The sequence below is a fragment of the Salmo salar genome, chromosome ssa24 (genome assembly GCF_905237065.1).
Source record: "Salmo salar chromosome ssa24, Ssal_v3.1, whole genome shotgun sequence".
NCBI lineage: Eukaryota > Metazoa > Chordata > Actinopteri > Salmoniformes > Salmonidae > Salmo > Salmo salar.
In genome coordinates this window covers 48701581-48724974 of record NC_059465.1, presented here as the reverse complement: position 1 = coordinate 48724974, position 23394 = coordinate 48701581, and the positions used below count along the sequence as shown (strand labels likewise).

At 44.1% G+C, this 23394-nt stretch overlaps 1 protein-coding gene across 5 annotated transcripts in view; it reads left to right on the top strand.

Annotated features, from left to right (window-relative positions):
* The window catches only part of slc4a4a (solute carrier family 4 member 4a), a 205906-nt gene that overhangs the window by 126495 nt on the left and 56017 nt on the right, over positions 1-23394 (top strand). For all 5 annotated transcript variants that reach the window (XM_045706588.1, XM_045706590.1, XM_045706589.1 and 2 more), the window contains 7 exons: positions 8597-8754; positions 8844-8931; positions 9739-9893; positions 9970-10083; positions 10350-10524; positions 19244-19377; positions 19560-19834. In XM_045706588.1, the coding sequence (XP_045562544.1) occupies positions 8597-8754; positions 8844-8931; positions 9739-9893; positions 9970-10083; positions 10350-10524; positions 19244-19377; positions 19560-19834 (1099 nt within the window). The remainder of the gene's footprint in view (positions 1-8596; positions 8755-8843; positions 8932-9738; positions 9894-9969; positions 10084-10349; positions 10525-19243; positions 19378-19559; positions 19835-23394) is intronic.

Sequence of the window (23394 nt, the reverse complement as noted above, 5' to 3'; positions counted from 1 at the left end):
CATGTGGACAGGTCTACTATAGGACAGGACATTTGGACAGGTCAGCTATAGGACAGGACTTGTGGACAGATCAGCTATAGGACAGGACATGTGAACAGGTCATCTATAGGACAGGGCAGGTGGACAGGTCGGCTATAGGTCAGCTATGGGGCAGGACATGACGACAGATCAGGTAAAGGTCAGATATAGATAAGGACATATGGACATTGCTCCTTGACCTCACATTGACCTCTCCTTGACCTCACTTTCTCCTTGACCTCACTGTTCTCCAGAGCTCCCTCCCTCTGGAATGGCTGGATGTCAGTTAGCAGTGTGTGATAGCAGACAGAGACAGTAGTGACTGTTGGGTGGCAGGTTAGACAGCGTCCCGCAGATTAATGCTGTAATTTAAGAGATTAAGACACCGAATGACCCACATGTAGAAATAAACTCAGCAAAAAAAGAAACGTCCCATTTTCAGGACCCTGTCTTTCAAAGATAATTAGTAAAAATCCAAATAACTTCACAGATCTTCATTATAAAGGGTCCTGTTACCCCATGCTTGTTCAATGAACCATAGACAATTAATGAACATGCACCTGTGGAACGGTCATTAAGACAGGTAATTAAGGTCACAGTTATGAAAACTTAGGACACTAAAGAGACCTTTCTACTGACTCTGAAAAACACCAAAAGAAAGATGCCCAGGGTCCCTGCTCATCTGCGAACGTGCCTTAGGCATGCTGCAAGGGGGCATGAGGACTGCAGATGTGGCCAGGGCAATAAATTGCAATGTCCGTACTGTGAGACGCCTAAGACAGCGCTACAGGGAGACAGGACGGACAGCTGATCGTCCTCGCAGTGGCAGACCACGTGTAACAACACCTGCACAGGATCGGTACATCCGAACGTCACACCTGCGGGACAGGTACAGGATGGCAACAACAACTGCCCGAGTTACACCAGGAACGCACAATCCCTCCATCAGTGCTCAGACTGTCCGCAATAGGCTGAGAGAGGCTGGACTGAGGGCTTGTAAGGCTGTTGTAAGGCAGGTCCTCACCAGATATCACCGGCAACAACGTCGCCTATGGGCACAAACCCACCATCGCTGGACCAGACAGGACTGGCAAAAAGTGTTCTTCACTGACGAGTCGTAGTTTTGTCTCACCTGGGGTGATGGTTGGATTCGCGTTTATCGTCGAAGGAAGGAGCGTTAGACCAAGGCCTGTACTCTGGAGCGGGATCGATTTGGAGGTGGAGGGTCCATCATGGTCTGGGGCGGTGTGTCACAGCATCATCGGACTGAGCTTGATGTCATTGCAGGCAATCTCAACACTGTGCGTTACAGGGAAGACATCCTCCTCCCTCATGTGGTACCCTTCCTGCAGGCTGATCCTGACATGACCCCCCAGCATGACAATGCCACCAGCCATACTGCTCGTTCTGTGCGTGATTTCCTGCAAGACAGGAATGTCAGTGTTCTGCCATGGCCTGCGAAGAACCTGGATCTTAATCCCATTGAGCACGACTGGGACCTGTTGGATCGGAGGGTGAGGGCTAGGGCCAATCCCCTCAGAAATGTCCGGGAACTTGCAGGTGCCTTGGTGGAAGAGTGGAGTAACATCTCACAGCAAGAACGGGCAAATCTGGTGCAGTCCATGAGGAGGAGATGCACTGCAGTACTTAATGCAGCTGGTGGCCACACCAGATACTGACTGTTACTTTTGATTTTGACCCCCCCTTTGTTCAGGGACACATTATTCCATTTCTGTTAGTCACATGTCTGTGGAACTTGTTCAGTTTATGTCTCAGTTGTTGAATCTTATGTTCATACAAATATTTACACGTTAAGTTTGCTGAAAATAAACGCAGTTGACAGTGAGAGGACGTTTCTTTTTTTCTTCTGTGTTTATAACTAATATATTGTAATTTAATAATGCGGTTTGAAGGGACAGAAAGTGGAAAGGGAAGTGATATTTTAAATGTTGCTTACAGGACCTGATTTAGATTGTGTTACACCCAGATAAGATCAGACCAGTGATTTAATCATCTCTAATGCCTCAGTTTAATCACCCCCGGCAACCTGCTGCCAAGACTGAAGACAACATGATTCTCTGCAATTGGGGGGAGGGGTTAGAGTTAGAGATGTGGTCATTCAGAAACATGCCAGAGTGTCTCCTAGATTTGGAATCTCACTGAATTAAGAGGCTCTCCTTGCGTCACAGTGTTTTTGTAATGAGTTGCCATGATGTTTTGATCTAAACCAACTAAATTGCTTCCCGTTAATTGGGAACTGCCAACCAGATTCAGATTCGTAGTAATTTGGTAACAATTACTGTGGCAGAATGCAGTAGCGGAGAAAGACTAACAAGATAAGGATTCTAGCACGGCTTCAAATGTTCTACAAGTGTTCTGCTGTAACATGGTGATGAACCACAGCTTCAGTTGTTAACATGTTACATGGTGATGAACCACAGCTTCAGTTGTTAACATGTTACATGGTGATGAACCACAGCTTCAGTTGTTAACATGTTACATGGTGATGAACCACAGCTTCAGTTGTTAACATGTTACATGGTGATGAACCACAGCTTCAGTTGTTAACATGTTACATGGTGATGAACCACAGCTTCAGTTGTTAACATGTTACATGGTGATGAACCACAGCTTCAGTTGTTAACATGTTACATGGTGATGAACCACAGCTTCAGTTGTTAACATGTTACATGGTTTTTCTCCAGGGTCGAAGATTTATTACAGAGTGTGTTATGGGTACTCTATGATGCTTGCTTTATCAATTACACTGATCGCTATCCAAGCGTTCAGACGTTTTTGGAAAGGAAATCACAGTAGCTTAAATAGTCAAGTGTATGTGATAGCATTCATCATGGTTTACACCCATGAAAAAGCTATGTCCTTCTCCTTCCCTGACTGTTCCTAAATGTTTGTATTCCTAACTTAATCCGCCAAGACAATGTTCTGCAGGACATTGGTACCCAGCCAGGCTCCAAGACAATGTGCTGTAGGATGTTGGTACCCAGCCAGGCTCCAAGACAATGTGCTGTAGGATGTTGGCACCCAGCCAGGCTCCAAGACAATGTGCTGTAGGATGTTGGCACCCAGCCAGGCTCCAAGACAATGTGCTGTAGGATGTTGGTACCCAGCCAGGCTCCAAGACAATGTGCTGTAGGATGTTGGTACCCAGCCAGGCTCCAAGACAATGTGCTGTAGGATGTTGGTACCCAGCCAGGCTCCAAGACAATGTGCTGCAGGATGTTGGTACCCAGCCAGGCTCCAATACAATGTGCTGTAGGATGTTGGTACCCAGCCAGGCTCCAAGACAATGTGCTGTAGGATGTTGGCACCCAGCCAGGCTCCAAGACAATGTGCTGTAGGATGTTGGTCCCCAGCCAGGCTCCAAGACAATGTGCTGTATCTTGTTGGTCCCCAGCCAGGCTCTAAGACAATGTGCTGTAGGATGTTGGTACCCAGCCAGGCTCCAAGACAATGTGCTGTAGGATGTTGGCACCCAGCCAGGCTCCAAGACAATGTGCTGTAGGATGTTGGTACCCAGCCAGGCTCCAAGACAATGTGCTGCAGGACGTTGGTACCCAGCCAGGCTCCAAGACAATGTGCTGTAGGATGTTGGTACCCAGCCAGGCTCCAAGACAATGTGCTGCAGGACGTTGGTACCCAGCCAGGCTCTAAGACAATGTGCTGTAGGATGTTGGCACCCAGCCAGGCTCCAAGACAATGTGCTGTAGGATGTTGGTACCCAGCCAGGCTCCAAGACAATGTGCTGTAGGATGTTGGTACCCAGCCAGGCTCTAAGACAATGTGCTGTAGGACATTGGTACCCAGCCAGGCTCCAAGACAATGTGCTGTAGGATGTTGGCACCCAGCCAGGCTCCAAGACAATGTGCTGTAGGATGTTGGCACCCAGCCAGGCTCCAAGACAATGTGCTGTAGGATGTTGGTCCCCAGCCAGGCTCCAAGACAATGTGCTGTAGGATGTTGGTACCCAGCCAGGCTCCAAGACAATGTGCTGTATCTTGTTGGTACCCAGCCAGGCTCCAAGACAATGTGCTGTAGGATGTTGGTACCCAGCCAGGCTCCAAGACAATGTGTTGTGGGATGTTGGTTCCCAGCCAGGCTCCAAGACAATTTGCTGTAGGATGTTGGTACCCAGCCAGGCTCCAAGACAATGTGCTGTAGGATGTTGGTACCCAGCCAGGCTCCAAGACAATGTGCTGTAGGATGTTGGTACCCAGCCAGGCTCCAAGACAATGTGCTGTATCTTGTTGGTACCCAGCCAGGCTCCAAGACAATGTGCTGTAGGATGTTGGTACCCAGCCAGGCTCCAAGACAATGTGCTGTAGGATGTTGGTACCCAGCCAGGCTCCAAGACAATGTGCTGTAGGATGTTGGTACCCAGCCAGGCTCTAAGACAATGTGCTGTAGGATGTTGGTACCCAGCCAGGCTCCAAGACAATGTGCTGCAGGATGTTGGTACCCAGCCAGGCTCCAAGACAATGTGCTGTAGGATGTTGGTACCCAGCCAGGCTCCAAGACAATGTGCTGCAGGATGTTGGTACCCAGCCAGGCTCTAAGACAATGTGCTGTAGGATGTTGGTCCCCAGCCAGGCTCCAAGACAATGTGCTGTAGGATGTTGGTACCCAGCCAGGCTCCAAGACAATGTGCTGTAGGATGTTGGTACCCAGCCAGGCTCCAAGACAATGTGCTGTAGGACGTTGGTACCCAGCCAGGCTCCAAGACAATGTGCTGCAGGATGTTGGTCCCCAGCCAGGCTCCAAGACAATGTGCTGTAGGATGTTGGTACCCAGCCAGGCTCTAAGACAATGTGCTGTAGGACGTTGGTACCCAGCCAGGCTCCAAGACAATGTGCTGTAGGACGTTGGTACCCAGCCAGGCTCCAAGACAATGTGCTGCAGGACGTTGGTACCCAGCCAGGCACTAATGCGTCTCTCTCTCCTCACTGAATGAATGATACATGGATGAATGGGTGATAATTGTGCTCCTTACTTAACAATTGAAGTTAAATGAGGCCTAACTGAATGATAAGGAGGGCGAAGAGGTTGATTTAATTCAGAACAACAATAGTGTAATGATGCGTTTGTGTTATTCCTGTTTATCAGCGTCGGCGCTCATGTAAAAGATTTGACTTGCATGGCTTGCAGGTTGACAACCATTCTCTTTTACGTTTTACTTTGTGAAAAGAAGCTGTTATCAGATTGTTTAATTTACTATAACTCTATCACTAATCAAATGTATTGTCAGGGAAACTGAAACATGCTACATGTTGCCGTAGGGCTTTAGAATAATGCAAAACATATCCAAGTTGATGAGCGGCAAACAAACAATGCTAGTCCACCTGCACAGCCGGCCCATCGAAACTAAACCTCAATTATACCAAAACGAATTTCACACATAATAAGAGTTAGCCTATATACGAGATGATTCAATTGACAATAGTCTGATGAGTGACAATATTAGGCATATCAGTTGTCAAATTGTACATGAAGAGATGGGCACATCTTATAATTGACAGATGCAGGGAAAGGATCATCACTTTATCAAATCCTCCTTCAGAGTCACATGCAGGTAAAACATTGATTTCTATACAGTATCTGAAAGAGAATATTCTGCAGTTTATGACACTTACCTTTGTCATATAATTCTAAAAATTCACAAAGTGCAGCCCTTTTCCCAGTAATATATGTGCTGTCCATGCATTCAGCACATGACCACTTATGTGGCAGCATTCCTCTGGCTACTAAGCAAAAACTAGTAACATAATAAAAGTCAAATTAAAATATGCTATTCTGTCGGCAATGGATGAATGGATGCCAGCAACCAGATAGAAACTGATAATGGTGCATGTGACTTCAGTTAAGTTTTGGAAAACCAAGTACTTGCTCAATGGCTTTCGATATCTGGAGATAAAACCAGGCCAGCGGGGGAGAGACTGAGAATGGGCACAATACAGTGTCTGATATAATGAACAAAATACTGTTTTTATATCTTGTCATAAATATATTTCCACTAATATTTATTTATGCAATTAATTCTTTGCAATTCTTCATGCACTGGTGATTTTGTTTAGTAATACAGAAAATAATTTAACTTATGACCTGGCTGGTTATATTATTATTAGTAGTATGATCATCATCATCAACAGGTTCCATGCTGGGTGGTACATCTGTCAGAGAACAGGTTCCATGCTGGGTGGTACATCTGTCGGAGAACAGGTTCCATGCTGGGTGGTACATCTGCCGGAGAACAGGTTCCATGCTGGGTGGTACATCTGTCAGAGAACAGGTTCCATGCTGGGTGGTACATCTGTCAGAGAACAGGTTCCATGCTGGGTGGTACATCTGTCGGAGAACAGGTTCCATGCTGGGTGGTACATCTGTCGGAGAACAGGTTCCATGCTGGGTGGTACATCTGTCAGAGAACAGGTTCCATGCTGGGTGGTACATCTGTCGGAGAACAGGTTCCATGCTGGGTGGTACATCTGTCGGAGAACAGGTTCCATGCTGGGTGGTACATCTGTCGGAGAACAGGTTCCATGCTGGGTGGTACATCTGTCGGAGAACAGGTTCCATGCTGGGTGGTACATCTGTCGGAGAACAGGTTCCATGCTGGGTGGTACATCTGTCGGAGAACAGGTTCCATGCTGGGTGGTACATCTGTCGGAGAACAGGTTCCATGCTCGGTGGTAAAACTTCGCAGGCCTCCTAGGAACAGGAAGGCTGGCTTCTGCTGATCCTCCTGGTTTTGTATTTGGCTGGAATGTGATTTACTGATCGGGGTCCCAGCTAATGTTGAGCTCCCTCCCTGGGTTTCTGTTAGCTGGGCTGAAGGTGTTACTAGTCATTCTCCGCTGATACAGTTGAAGTCAGAAGTTTACATACACTTAGGTTGGAGTCATTAAAACTCATTTTTCAACCACTCCACAAATGTCTTGTTAACAAAGTATAGTTTTGGCAAGTTGGTTAGGACATCTACTTTGTGCATGACACAAGTAATTTGTCCAACAATTGTTTACAGACAGATTATTTCACTTATAATTCACTGTACCACAATTCCAGTGGGTCAGAAGTTTACATACACTAAGATGACTGTGCCTTTAAACAGCTTGGTAAATTCCAGAAAATGTAATGGCTTTATAAGCTTCTTATAGGCTAATTGACATCATTTGAGTCAATTGGAGGTGTACTTGTGGATGTATTTCAAGGCCTACCTTCAAACTCAGTGCCTCTTTGCTTGACATCATGGGAAAATCTAAAGAAATCAGCCAAGACCTCAGAGAAAAATTGTAGACCTCCACAAGTCTGGTTCATCCTTGGGAGCAATTTCCAAATGCCTGAAGGTACCACGTTCATCTGTACAAACAATAGAACACAAGTATAAACACCATGGGACCACGCAGCCGTCATACCGCTCAGGAAGGAGACGCGTTCTGTCTCCTAGAGATGAACGTACTTTGTTGCGAAAAGCGCAAATCAGTCCCAGAACAACAATAAAGGGCCTTGTGAAGATGCTGGAGGAAACAGGTACAAAAGTATCTATATCCACAGTAAAACGAGTCCTATATCGACATAACCTGAAAGGCCGCTCAGCAAGGAAGAAGCCACTGCTCCAAAACTGCCATAAAAAAGCCAGACTACAGTTTGCAACTGCACATGGGGACAAAGATCGTTCTTTTTGGAGAAATGTCCTCTGGTCTGATGAAACAAAAATAGAACTGTTTGGCCATAATGACCATCGTTATGTTTGGAGGAAAAAGGAGGAGGCTTGCAAGCCAAAGACACCATCCCAACCGTGAAGCAGAAGGGTGGCAGCATCATGTTGTGGGGGTGCTTTGCTGCAGGAGGGACTGGTGCACTTCACAAAATAGATGGCATCATGAGGAGGAAAATTATGTGGATATATTGAAACAACATCTGAAGGCATCAGTCAGGAAGTTAAAGCTTGGTTGCAAATGGGTCTTCCAAATGGACAATGAACCCAAGCATACTTCCAAGGTTGTGGCAAAATGGCTTAAGGACAACAAAGTCAAGGTATTGGAGTGGCCATCACAAAACCCTGACCTCAGTCCTATAGACAATTTGTGGGCAGAACTGAAAAAGCCTGTGCGAGAAAGGAGGCCTACAAACCTGACTCAGTTACACAAGCTCTGTCAGGAGGAATGGGCCAAAATTCACCCAACTTATTTTGGGGAGCTTGTGGAAGGCTACCCGAAACGTTTGACCCAAGTTAAACAATTTAAAAGCAATGCTCCCAAATACTAATTGAGTGTATGTAAACTTCTGACCCACTGGGAATTTGATGAAAGAAATAAAAGCTGAAATAAATCATTCTCTACTATTATTCTGACATTTCACATTCTTAAAATAAAGTGGTGATCCTAACTGACCTAAGACAGGGAATTTTTACAAGGATTAAATGTCAGGAATTGTGAAAAACTGAGTTTAAATGTATTTGACTAAGGTGTATGTAAACTTCCGACTTCAACTGTACTTAGGGTTAGGGTTTCTGTTAGCTAGGCTGAAGGTGTCACTAAATGTCCTCTGTTATTCTCCGTTTCAGCTGAAGAACAAGTTCATGAAGAAGCTTCCCCGAGACGCCGAGGCATCCAATGTTCTCGTTGGAGAGGTGGACTTCCTGGACGCCCCCTTTGTGGCATTTGTACGTCTACAACAGGCCGTGATGCTGGGAGCTCTCACCGAAGTCCCTGTCCCCACCAGGTTAATATAGAAATGTATATTTTGAAATGTAAACTAGAGTTGTTACGGTTTGACATCATAGTGTAATCTCTTTGGTCTTTCATCCTCAGATTCCTGTTCATCCTTTTAGGACCCAAAGGAAAAGCCAAGTCTTATCATGAGATAGGAAGAGCTATCGCCACCCTCATGTCAGATGAGGTAAGCAGAACAAGGTTTCAGAGCAAGGTATTTAACCTTTACTTTTTTTTTACTAGGCAAGTCAGTTAATAACAAATTCTACCCCGGCCAAACCCTCCCTTAACCCGGACAATGCTGGGCCAATTGTGCACCGCCCTATGGGAAGGTATCAGCTATGATGTCGGATGAGGTAAGCAGAGCAAGGTGTCAGCTATGATGTCAGATGAGGTAAGCTGCACAGAGAAAGATGTCAGCTATGATGTCAGATGAGCTAAGCAGCACAGAGCAAGATGTCCGCTATGATGTCAGATGAGGTAAGCTGCACAGAGAAAGATGTCAGCTATGATGTCAGATGAGCTAAGCAGCACAGAGCAAGATGTCCGCTATGATGTCAGATGAGGTGAGCAGCACAAGATGTCAGCTATGATGTCAGATGAGGTGAGCAACACAGAGCAAGGTATCAGCTGAATACATGTCTGAGTCCCTACTAAATACTATGCTGCCTGTATAAATCCGTCAGATGAATGCTATACAGGTATGCTGTCTACTAGTTGAACATTCACATTCAGTCCCTTTCCAAACCAGCTGAGATGTACTTGCTGCTGATATTCACAACTGCTTTGTTTTTTCCAGCTTTTTCTGAGAACTCACTGAGGCCCCCCTACTGGGCACCAACTGCCAGCTCTCACTTCATATTTAATTTAATCAGTAGACAATTTGAACATTAACTTTCTACTTTACAAGAGACAAAACAAACTACATAAATATGAAAATAAAAAGCCAAATCAAATCCAAGTGTTGTTGAACTGACGACTTTGTCTTATGCAGGTGTTCCATGACATAGCGTACAAGGCGAAGGACAGAGAGGATCTGCTGGCTGGCATCGATGAGTTTCTGGATGAGGTGATCGTTCTGCCCCCGGGGGAATGGGACCCGGCCATCAGGATAGAACCGCCCAAGTCTGTACCCTCTGCTGACAAGAGGTTAGCATCCATCTGCTGACATGATATGCTGTTTTATGCGTTTCTATACTATAGTCCTGTATATTGTGCTTCTCAGGAAGAACATGTATGCTGGAGGCGACAGCGGCCAGATGAACGGAAACACGCCCCATGATGGGGGAGGAGGGGGAGGGGGGCACGCCGTGGGTGACGAGCTCAAGAAGACAGGCAGGTGAGTCAACTAATAAAAACACTGTACTGATGAAGGCCATTGATGAAGGCTGAAACATCAAGCTTTTAATAGTTTAATCGTTTTTAAAGGTGTGCGATCATTGCGGTTATCGTTTCAATGATGATAAAAAAAAACAGTTGCACCTCGACTCCCGTTTCTCGTCTTCCATTCCTCTGGAGTCAACCAATAAAATGTCTCAGGATAGGTTAGTGAGTCAGGACAGGGCAGGAAAGGACAACCAGAATGTTTTTCTTCATTATTTTCAGGTTTTGTGGAGGTCTCCTACTTGACATCAAAAGGAAAGCTCCATTCTTCGCCAGTGATTTCTACGATGCGTTCCATATCCAGGCGCTGTCGGCCATCTTGTTCATCTACCTAGGAACCGTAACTAACGCCATCACCTTCGGAGGGTTGCTAGGAGACGCCACCGACAACATGCAGGTGAGGCTCTCTCTTCTTTCTGTCAAGCATGTTGAGACCTTTGTTATGAACTGCATTAAAGGTGCACTCTTTGATTTCAGATTCCTCCCAGTTAAACTAAACTATCAGGTTGTAGATACTGATAGTTTAACACCCCTGATCTACATCCTGATAGTTTAACATCCCTGATCTACATCCTGATAGTTTAACACCCCTGAACTGCATCCTGATAGTTTAACATCCCTGATCTACATCCTGATAGTTTAACATCCCTGATCTACATCCTGATCTACATCCTGATAGTTTGATACCCTGAACTGCATCCTGATAGTTTAACATCCCTGATCTGCATCCTGATAGTTTAACATCCCTGATCCACATCCTGATCTACATCCTGATAGTTTAACATCCCTGATCTACATCCTGATCTACATCCTGATAGTTTAACATCCCTGATCTACATCCTGAACTGCATCCTGATAGTTTAACACCCCTGATCTACATCCTGATAGTTTAACATCCATAATCGACATAATATCACTGATAGTTTGAGACCCCTGATCTACATCCTGATAGTTTAACACCCCTGATCTACATCCTGATCTACATCCTGATAGTTTGATACCCCTGATCTACATCCTGATAGTTTGATACCCTGATCTACATCCTGATAGTTTAACACCCCTGATCTACATCCTGATCTACATCCTGATAGTTTGATACCCCTGATCTACATCCTGATCTACATCCTGATCTACATCCTGATAGTTTGATACCCCTGATCTACATCCTGATAGTTTAACAGCTCTGATCTATAAACTGATTGTAGAACACCCCCGAACTGCATCCTGATAGTTTAAAATCCATAATCAACATAATATCACTGATAGTTTTATATCCCTAATCTACATCCTGAGCTACATCCCGAACCCATTTAAAAAAAAATGTGTTGCCTAAAATGACATACCCAAATCTAACTGCCTGTAGCTCAGGACCTGAAGCAAGGATATGCATATTTTTGATAGCATTTGAAAGGAAACACTTTGAAGTTTGTGGAAATGTGAAATTAATGTTGGAGAATATATCACATTAGATCAATTTTATTTGGAATGGCAAGCCAGACAAAATTAAAAGGGCCTATTTATATAATGAATAGGAATTCGGAGGACAGAAATGATTAACCCTAACCCGAATATGAAGCGAGGGCCAGCCAACGAGAGCATACAGGTCGCAGTGGTGGGTAGTATATGGGGCTTTGGTGACAAAATGGATGGCACTGTGATAGACTGCATCCAATTTGCTGAGTAGAGTGTTGGAGGCTATTTTGTAAATGACATCGCCGAAGTTAAGGATCGGTAGGATAGTCCGTTTTACGAGGGTATGTTTGGCTGCATGAGTGAAGTGTGCTTTGTTGAGAAATAAGAAGCCAATTCTAGATTTAATTTTGGATTGGAGATGGTTAATGTGAGTCTGGAAGGAGAGTTTACAGTCTAGCCAGACACCTAGGTATTTGTAATTGTCCACATATTCTAAGTCAGAACCGTCCAGAGTAGTGATGCTGGACGGGCGGGCAGGTGCGGGCAGTGATCGGTTGAAGAGCATGCATTTGGTTTTACTTGCATTTAAGAGCAGTTGGAGGCCACGGATGGAGAGTTGTACGGCATTGAAGCTCATCTGGAGGTTAGTTAACACAGTGTCCAAAGAAGGGCCAGATGTATACAGAATGGTGTCATCTGCGTAGAGGTCGATCAGAGAATCACCAGTAGCAAGAGCGACATCATTGATGTATACAGAGAAAAGAGTCGGCCCAAGAATTTAACCCTGTGGCACCCCCATAGAGACTGCCAGAGGTCCGGACAACAGGCACTCCAATTTGACACACTGAATTCTGTCTGAGAAGTAGTTGGTGAACCAGGAGAGGCAGTCATTTGAGAAACCAAGGCTGTTGAGTCTGCTGATAAGAATGCGGTGATTGACAGAGTCGAAAGCCGTGGCCAGGTTGATGAATACGGCTGCACAGTATTGTCTCTTATCGATTGCGGTAATGATATCGTTTAGGACCTTGAGCGTGGCTGAGGTGCACCCATGACCAGCTCGGAAACCAGATTGCATAGCGGAGAAGGTACGGTGGGATTCGAAATGGTCGGTGATCTGTTTGTTAACTTGGCTTTCGAAGACCTTACAAAGGCAGGGTAGGATAGATATAGGTCTGTAACAGTTTGGGTCTAGAGTGTCTCCCCCTTTGAAGAGGGGGATGACCGCGGCAGCTTTCCAATCTTTTGGATCTCAGACGATACGAAAGAGAGGTTGAACAGGCTAGTAATAGGGGTTGCAACATTTGCAGCACATAATTTTGGAAAGAGAGGGTCCAGATTGTCTGCCCAGCTGATTTGTAGGAGACCAGATTTTGCAACTCTTTCAGAACATCAGCTATCTGGATTTGGGTGAAGGAGAAATGGGGGAGGTTTGGACAAGTTGCTGTGGGGGGTGCAGGGCTGTTGACCGGGGTAGGGGTAGCCAGGTGGAAAGCATGGCCAGCCGTAGAAAAATGCTTATTCAAAGTCTCAATTATCGTGGATTTATTGGTGGTGACAGTGTTTCCTAGCCTCAGTACAGTGGGCAGCTGGGAGGAGGTGTTCCAGAACTTTTTGGAGTTTGTGCTACAGGATGCACATTTCTGTTTGAAAAGCTAGCCTTAGCTTTCCTACCTGCCTGTGTATATTGGTTCCTAACTTCCCTGAAAAGTTGCTTATCGCGGGGGCTATTCGATGCTAATCCAGTACCCCACAGGATATTTTTGTGCTGGTCAAGGGCAGTCAGGTCTGGAGTGAACCAAGGGCTATATCTGTTCCAGGTTCTACATTTTTTGAATGGGGCATGCTTATTTAAGATGGTGAGAAAAGCACTTTCAAAGAATAACCAGGCATCCTCTACTGACGGAATGAGGTCAATATCCTTCCAGGACACCCGGCCAGGTCAATTAGAAAAGTCTGCTTGCAGAAGTGTTTTAGGGAGTGTCTGACAGTGATGAGGGGTGGTCGTTTGACCGCAGACCCATTATGGACGCAGGCAATGAGGCAGTGATCGCTGAGATCCTGGTTGAAGACAGCACAGGTGTATTTAGAGGGCAGGTTGGTCAGGATTATATCTATGAAAACATTTTGGACACAGACCTGGATAGTATGACAGAGCTCTGCAGGCTGTCATTGCAGTAGATTGCAACTCCGCCCCCTTTGGTCGTTCTATCTTGTCTGAAAACGTTGTAGTTAGGGATGGAAATTTCAGGATTTCTGGTGGCCTTCCTAAGCCAGGATTCAGACACGGCTAGGACATCCGGGTTGGCAGTGTGTGCTAAATTAGTGAGTAAAACAAACGTAGGGAGGAGACGTCTAATGTTAACATGCATGTAACCAAGGCTTTTACGGTTACAGAAGTCAACAAATGATAGCACCTGGTGAATGGGAGTGGAGCTAAGCGCTGCAGTGCCTGGATTAACCTCTACATCACCAGAGGAACAGAGGAGGAGTAGGATAAGGGTACGGCTAATGGCTATAAGAACCTGGGGAATGGGAGCGGTGCAGGGGGCTGCAGGGCCTGGATTAACCTCTACAGCACCAGAGGAACAGAGGAGGAGTAGGATAAGGGTACGGCTAAAGGCTATAAGAACTGGTCGTCTAGCGCGTTCGGAACAGAGAGTAAAAGGAACAGGTTTCTGGGCGCAGAAGAATAGATTCAAGGCATAATGTACAGGCAAGGGTATGGTAGGATGTGAATACAATGGAGGTAAACCTAGGCATTGAGTGACAATGAGAGAGGTTTTGTCTCTAGCGACATCGTTTAGACCAGGTGAGGTCACCGCATGTGTGGGAGGTCAAACAAACGGGCTTGCTAATGCATATTGAGCAGGGCTGGAGTCTACAGTGAAATAAGACAATAATCACTAACCAAAACAGCAATGGACAAGACATATTGACATTATGGAGAGGCATGCATAGCCGAGAGATCATAGGGACCAGTGGGAAGCTAGGCAAGCTGGAGACATGGTTATTCAGACAGCTAGCGGGCCGGGACTAGCAGGCTAGCAGAAGGGTCTTAGGGGGGACGCCGTGACGGAAGAAGTCTGTTGTTGTAGCCCCCTCGGACAGTTACGTTGGCAGACCAGTCGTGTTGAATTGCCAGGGCTCCGTGTAGGTAGTAAAAGGGTCCAGGCCAATTGGTAAAATAGGTATTGTAGCCCAAGAAATTGGCTGATGGTCCTCTTCAGCTAACAGTCCGATATGCTCTAGACAGCTAGTGGGCCACGGCTAGCGGATGGGCCTTCAGGGGACGTCACGATGAAGGAGCCTGTTGAAACCGCTCGGGCGGATTACGTCGGTAGACCAGTCGTGGTGGAATCTGCGGGGCTCCGTTTCAGCAGTAAAAGGGGGTCCAGGCCAATTGGCAAAATATGTATTGTAGCCCAAGGAGTGGCTGATGGACCTCTTCAGCTAGCCGGGAGATGAGCCTAGCACGAGGCTAATTCCAGGCTCACTGGTGCTTGCTTCTGGACAGAGACATTAGCCAGGGGGTAGCCACTCGCATAGCAGCTAGCTAGCTGCTATGATCTAGGTGAAAAGGTTCAGAGCTTGCGGTAGGAAACCGGAGATGTGGAGAAAGAGCAGTCCGGTATGCTCTGGGTTGAAACGCGCTGTGCAGACTGGCAGGAGTTGACCAGGCGAAGATTACCTGATGACCGCTAGCAGTGGCTAACTGACTATTATCTAGTAACTAGTTAGCTGGCTAGCTTCTGTTGGGAGTTCCGGTTCTAAAGTATAGAACATAGCAGATCCATACCACATTGGGTGAGGCGGGTTGCAGGAGAGTATGTTGAAACTGAGGTTAAAAATATATACGAAATATATACGAAGGGAAAAAAAAGATATATACATGGGACACGACAAGACGAAGACAAAGACGTCTGAACTGCTACGCCATCTTGGCTGTCATTAATTTAGAGAACACAGAGAACATAAAAAAAATGCTATGGTAATAAAACATTTAAGTTTACACACTCGCAAGAATGTCAAAGCTTTCATTAGCTTCCCTACAACACAACCTTCATAAGTCTAGATGGCCGGGCGGGGTGGGTGTGGAGCCAGAGACCGCAGTGGGGTCAAACTGTAGAACCCAATTCCTACATTTGAATACAATTTTTTTTGTTTTCAAACAAAACTACACTACATTTTATCTCTGGGAACCTCAGGATGACAAATCATAGCAAGATTACTGAATGCAAGTACATTATTTACCTTCAGAGGTGAATGTATCAAACGAGTTGCCATGATAGAAGTGTTTTGTTGTTGTGCACTATCCTCAAACAATAGCATGGTATGTTTTTTCTGTAATAGCTACTGTAAATTGGACAGTGCAGTTAGATTAACAAGAATTTAAGCTTTCTGCCCATATAAGACATGTTTATGTCAGGGCGTGACAGGTGGTTGTTTTGGGTTTTCTGTTTATATGTGGGGTTTTTCTAGAATTCTATTTCTATGTTTTGTTTTCCATGTTTTGGCTATATTTGACAAAAGTGTATATGGGGGATTGGAATGTATGCAGACAATTACATTGATTGAAGCAACAATCTATGGAATAGCCTTCATTTCGCAAAACAAGAATAGACTGACGTGTTTCAGAAGAAAGTTCTGTTCATGGCCATTTTGAGCCTGTAATTGAACCCACAAATGCTGATGCTCCAGATACTCAACTAGTCTAAAGAAGGCCAGTTTTATTGCTTCTTTAATCAGGACAACAGTTTTCAGTTGTGCTAACGTAACTGCAAAAGGGTTTTCTAATGATCAATTAGCCTTTTAAAATGATAAACTTGGATTAACTAACACAACGTGCCATTGGAACACAGGAGTGATGGTTGCTGATAATGGGCCTCTGTACACCTATGTAGATATTCCATAAAAAAAGTACGCCTTTTCCAGCTACAATAGTAATTTACAACATTAACAATGTGTTCACAGTATTTCTGATCAATTTGATGTTATTTTAAAAGACGACAAATGTGCTTTACTTTCAAAAACAAGGACATTTCTAAGTGACCCAACTGTTCAACAGTGGTGTAATAATACCTTTATTATACCTTTGTGTGTCCGATAATCTACCGTTTATATAGGAGTTGTTAAAACATGCTAATAATGGTCCTCTGAGTATATCAAAAAAAGTTTGGTTTACTTACACTGCTATGCCATCCAGCCCTGGAGTTTTCCCAGACTTAAAGGCTTTAATTGCATCAAGAAGTTCCTCCTCTGTAATTTGGCTTTCACATGAGTCTTTCTGTACAGATCTTTATTTTTATAATATATTACAATGCATCTTTCTTGAATAAGTTCCCCCATTTATTTTTGTTTTTCCTCTTACTCTGAGCCTCTATGGTACAGTTTCTATTGCCATCTATCTGTACTGTTAGTCCTTCAATATCCTTTGTTCATATGGACTCTTTTGACCTAAATTGCGTTTTGTTTTATAAATGAGTACTGAATTGCATGGCCTCTAAAGGCACATTTTAAAAGTGTCCCATACAATAAGGGGATCTGCTGTACCATTCAGCAGATCTGCCGTATGTCTGAAAAAGTCAGTTATACATTCTCCTGTCCTAGTTCGAAACAATTTATCATCAAGTAGGCTTTGATTAAATTTCCAATATCCTCACCCACTTGGAAATTCTGTAAGAGTAATATATATGCCAATTATGTGATGGTCTGACCACATTCTGTCCCCTATCAACACTTTAACTTTTGGTGCCAGAGAGAATGACATAAGAAAGTAATCAAGACAACTAGCTTGATTAAGCCTCCGCCATGTATATCTCACTAGGTCAGGGTATTTAAGCCTCCATATATCCACTAATTCCAATATATCCATGACATTCATGATTTCCTTAAGTGCCTGAGGGTGATAGTTTGTAGTGTGATTTCCTTTCCGGTCCATAGAGGTATTTAAGACCGTATTGAAATCTCCCACCATAATAATAGAGTCTAGTGTTGCTTGTAGAGTTGATCAATTCTTATATATATTTTCAAAGATCAGGGGTGTTATTTAACTAGGCAAGTCAGTTTAGAATACATTCTTATTTACGATGACGACCTAGGGACAGTGGGTTAACTGCCTTGTTCAGGGGTAGAACGACAGATTTGAACCTTGTCAGCTCAGGGATTCGATCTAGCAACCTTTCAGTTACTGGCCCAACGCTCTAACCTCTAGGCTACCTGCTGGTTACTGGCCCAACGCTCTAACCACTAGGCTACCTGCTGGTTACTGGCCCAACGCTCTAACCACTAGGCTACCTGCTGGTTACTGGCCCAACGCTCTAACCACTAGGCTACCTGCTGGTTACTGGCCCAACGCTCTAACCACTAGGCTACCTGCTGGTTACTGGCCCAACGCTCTAACCACTAGGCTACCTGCTGGTTACTGGCCCAACGCTCTAACCACTAGGCTACCTGCTGGTTACTGGCCCAACGCTCTAACCACTAGGCTACCTGCTGGTTACTGGCCCAACGCTCTAACCACTAGGCTACCTGCTGGTTACTGGCCCAACACTCTAACCACTAGGCTACCTGCTGGTTACTGGCCCAACGCTCTAACCACTAGGCTACCTGCCGCCCCTATACTATTAATATGTATGAAAGGGGTATCAAACTATCAGGATGTAGATCAGGGGTATCAAACTATCAGGATGTAGATCAGAGGTGTTAAACTATCAGGATGTAGATCAGGGGTGTTAAACTATCAGGATGTAGATCAGGGGTATCAAACTATCAGGATGTAGATCAGTAGTTAAACTATTAGGATGTAGATCAGTAGTTAAACTATTAGGATGTAGATCAGGGGTGTTAAACTATCAGGATGTAGATCAGTAGTTAAACTATTAGGATGTAGATCAGGATGTAGATCAGGGGTGTTAAACTATCAGGATGTAGATCAGGGGTGTTAAACTATTAGGATGTAGATCAGGGGTGTTAAACTATCAGGATGTAGATCAGTAGTTAAACTATTAGGATGTAGATCAGGGGTGTCAAACTATCAGGATGTAGATCAGGATGTAGATCAGCGATGTTAAACTATTAGGATGTAGATCAGGGGTGTCAAACTATCAGGATGTAGATCAGTAGTTAAACTATTAGGATGTAGATCAGGGGTGTCAAAGTCATTTTTCCCAATTCGCCACATTCAGTTTTCACCGTGGTCTGGAGGTGCCCTACTTAAAAAGAATCATATTTCCTCATTGGCTAAAATTTACAAAATATAGTTCTCTAGCCATCACTTTTGGAATTGTCCATGCCCTCTGACAGCCTAGCGTCTGTATTGATGATGTTTAGCAAGCTGGACAGAGTGAAGGGTATATCATTTATTTTAGTTATTTCAATGTCGATTAAGATCGTTTTCCCCCCAGAATGTTTTTTAGACATTTGTATTTTTACTAAAACCTCCTGCCAGTGCCCCTCTCCTTCCCAGTTGGCTGACAGTGAAGTTTCAGAGAGAGAACAGATATTTCCTCTTGGGCAGAAAGCCCCCTCACCCCTCTCCTGTCCTCTGTAGCCCACCACCATGAGCACGGTTCAACTCCCTGCTGCACTCTTATACTCTGCTTCTGTGTTAGGGTTACACTCTGTTATAATGCACTATAAGATGTGTTATAGCGCATAAAGCTGTGTTCTAATGTTTTAAAGATCAGTTCTACTGTTTATTCCAGGGTGTGTTGGAGAGCTTCCTGGGCACGGCGGTATCTGGAGGGATCTTCTGTCTGCTGGCTGGCCAGCCTCTCACCATCCTCAGCAGCACTGGACCTGTTCTGGTCTTCGAGAGGCTGCTCTTCAACTTCAGCAAGTTAGGATCTTCACTTTACTCCGTAATCAGGGGGTTCTATCTAACCATGTACAATGACTTTGACTACCTGGAGTTCTAACTAACCATGGTTGGATTATGGTCATGGTTGCTGTTGTTACAGTAACTAACCATGGTGATTCCCTCTCCTCTCTCTATCCCTCTCTTTCTCCTTTCTCCTCCAGAGACAATGACTTTGACTATCTGGAGTTCCGGCTGTGGATTGGTCTGTGGTCTGCGTTCTTTTGTCTGCTGCTGGTTGCTACTGACGCCAGCTACATGGTTCAGTACTTCACCCGATTCACAGAGGAGGGCTTCTCCTGCCTCATCTCCTTCATCTTCATCTATGATGCCTTCAAGAAGATGCTGAAGCTGGCCGACTACTACCCCATCAACTCTGACTTCCAGATTGACTATGTCACCCAGTATGACTGTATGTGTATGGCCCCTACCATCTTAGGTAAGGCCTACCTACTAATCTACCCACTGTATGTGTATAGCCCCTACCATCTTAGGTAAGACCTACCTACCACCTTAAGCTTTCATGGCTGGGATAGGCTTCAGAAAAGTCCTAATTGAGGAAAATGTTGGTTCCTCTGAAGTTCTTGGCTCTCTGCAGAACAGTCATCTTGTCCTTAAACCTCAGGAGCTTGACCACCATCGGCCTGGGTCTGTCACCTAGGATGGTTACAGGTATTCCAGACAAGTCGGTGCGCTCCACCTCAGTCTTTGTATGATCCATCTGCAGCTTTTCAGTAAAGATTTCTCTCACTTTCTCGTCAGACTCTGCCCAGTTCTCACTCTGGTATGTCATCCACAACAATGTTATTTCTCCTCCCTCTAGATAGTCTGTTTTCCCAGTCATCTGTAATAATGATTCACAGACAGTGCTGATGTCATCTCACGTGGACTTCCAGTTTGTTGGCATCTTGCTGAATGTCTATTTCAGGACATCCACCTTTCCTTCTGAGCAGTGCAAACTGTTTTTAAGGACCTCTCTTGCCAGATCGTCCATTATTTTGTTGAGTCCATCAGTATTTGGACAAAGCTGTTAAAGTTATTTTCCTGTTGTTGTAACAACTGTTTGTAGAATCATTTTTGTTTGTTTAAAATATCCTTCACCTGTGATAGAGAAACACTGTCCTCTCCATGACTCCCACCTCTGGCTTTGGATGCCATGGTAGCAATGTAGGCTAACGCAGGTCCACGCAGTTCCAGACAGGGTAGGTCCCAGGGCAGATTAAAACAAACAGCAGGGATTTAGACATCCACAAGCCTGGTACAATCCATGGTCTCAGCCACAAGGGCTAACTGCGTCATGGGCTGTGTTCAAGCTGTCAAGGAAACCTGGCTAGCTTGATAGCTACTGTAGTCGCAGTTAGGCTAGCTTCTAGGCCAAGCAGCTCTTCAGACCATCGGTTGGCATAATCCCTGGACATATAGTAGCCATCCCAGCAACTGAGGCTAACTGCGTCGCAGGATCCAAATTCAAAAGGTAGCTAGTTACCAAACTTTTTCAACAGAACACTTTTTCAGAGACTTTCAAAACAACAAACCAAGCTCTCCCTTGTTCAAAGTTTGTGTGTGTGTGTGTCTGTCATAGTTAAGCTCCTATGCATGGCTGAGCTAAGCCTTATGGGGCATCATACCAGAAGGAGGAGGGGAAATGCAGACCAGTAGGAAGTAAATGAACCAGCCAGTGTTTCAGAAGACTGATGAATGGTAGATTCGGAACGTAAGCAAGCTGAAACACGTCAGCATTCTGCTGCTTTTCAGGGTTGTTGCTATAAACACATACAGATGCAATGCTCTGAAGAAAGGACAACATCATGGATACACTTACTGAATATCTCTGATAGCTGTTGTTTTCTCCCTTTAAGATGAGGTTAGGGTTATGAGTTATGGTTACTGAAGGAGAATCAGGAGTCAGGACCACAGTCATAAGATCACATTACATTCCTGAAAGGGCCTTAGCTTGCAGAATGATTGTGTCCTGGTGTTCACCCTGCAGGAATAACCTTTAGACTATACACATCCCCTCTGGAGGGGAATAGTCACAAATATACTGCATTCAAACTGGTGAAATGGTCACAGATACTCTAGTCAAAATGAAATAGTCAAAATGATACTGCAGTGAAACAAGTTAAATTGTCAAAATCATACTATAGTCTGTAGTGAAAAAGGTGAAATATTCAAAATAATACTATAGTCTGTAGTGAAAAAGGTGAAATATTCAAAATAATACTGTAGTCTGTAGTGAAAAAGGTGAAATATTCAAAATAATACTGTAGTCTGTAGTGAAAAAGGTGAAATATTCAAAATGATAGCTATCAGTGCAGTGGTCACCAACCTTTCCTGAGTCAAGATCACTAGATCCTTTACTGAGTCAAGATCACTAGATCCTTTATTGAGTCAAGATCACTAGATCCTTTACTGAGTCAAGATCACTAAGATCCTTTCCTGAGTCAAGATCACTAAGATCCTTTACTGAGTCAAGATCACTAGATCCTTTATTGAGTCAAGATCACTAAGATCCTTTACTGAGTCAAGATCACTAAGATCCTTTACTGAGTCAAGATCACTAAGATCCTTTACTGAGTCAAGATCACTAGATCCTTTACTGAGTCAAGATCACTAAGATCCTTTACTGAGTCAAGATCACTAGATCCTTTACTGAGTCAATATCACTAAGATCCTTTACTGAGTCAAGATCACTAGATCCTTTACTGAGTCAAGATCACTAAGATCCTTTACTGAGTCAAGATCACTAGATCCTTTACTGAGTCAAGATCACTAAGATCCTTTACTGAGTCAAGATCACTAGATCCTTTACTGAGTCAAGATCACTAAGATCCTTTCCTGAGTCAAGATCACTAAGATCCTTTACTGAGTCAAGATCACTAAGATCCTTTACTGAGTCAAGATCACTAGATCCTTTACTGAGTCAAGATCACTAAGATCCTTTACTGAGTCAAGATCACTAAGATCCTTTATTGAGTCAAGATCACTAAGATCCTTTACTGAGTCAAGATCACTAAGATCCTTTACTGAGTCAAGATCACTAAGATCCTTTATTGAGTCAAGATCACTAAGATCCTTTACTGAGTCAAGATCACTAAGATCCTTTACTGAGTCAAGATCACTAGATCCTTTATTGAGTCAAGATCACTAGATCCTTTACTGAGTCAAGATCACTAAGATCCTTTACTGAGTCAAGATCACTAGATCCTTTACTGAGTCAAGATCACTAAGATCCTTTATTGAGTCAAGATCACTAAGATCCTTTACTGAGTCAAGATCACTAAGATCCTTTCCTGAGTCAAGATCACTAGATCCTTTACTGAGTCAAGATCACTAAGATCCTTTACTGAGTCAAGATCACTAGATCCTTTATTGAGTCAAGATCACTAGATCCTTTACTGAGTCAAGATCACTAAGATCCTTTACTGAGTCAAGATCACTAGATCCTTTACTGAGTCAAGATCACTAAGATCCTTTACTGAGTCAATATCACTAAGATCCTTTACTGAGTCAAGATCACTAAGATCCTTTACTGAGTCAAGATCACTAGATCCTTTACTGAGTCAAGATCACTAAGATCCTTTACTGAGTCAAGATCACTAAGATCCTTTACTGAGTCAAGATCACTAGATCCTTTACTGAGTCAAGATCACTAAGATCCTTTACTGAGTCAAGATCACTAAGATCCTTTACTGAGTCAATATCACTAGATCCTTTACTGAGTCAAGATCACTAAGATCCTTTACTGAGTCAAGATCACTAAGATCCTTTACTGAGTCAATATCACTAGATCCTTTACTGAGTCAAGATCACTAAGATCCTTTACTGAGTCAAGATCACTAAGATCCTTTACTGAGTCAATATCACTAGATCCTTTACTGAGTCAAGATCACTTAGATCCTTTACTGAGTCAAGATCACTAAGATCCTTTACTGAGTCAAGATCACTAAGATCCTTTACTGAGTCAATATCACTTAGATCCTTTACTGGGTCAAGATC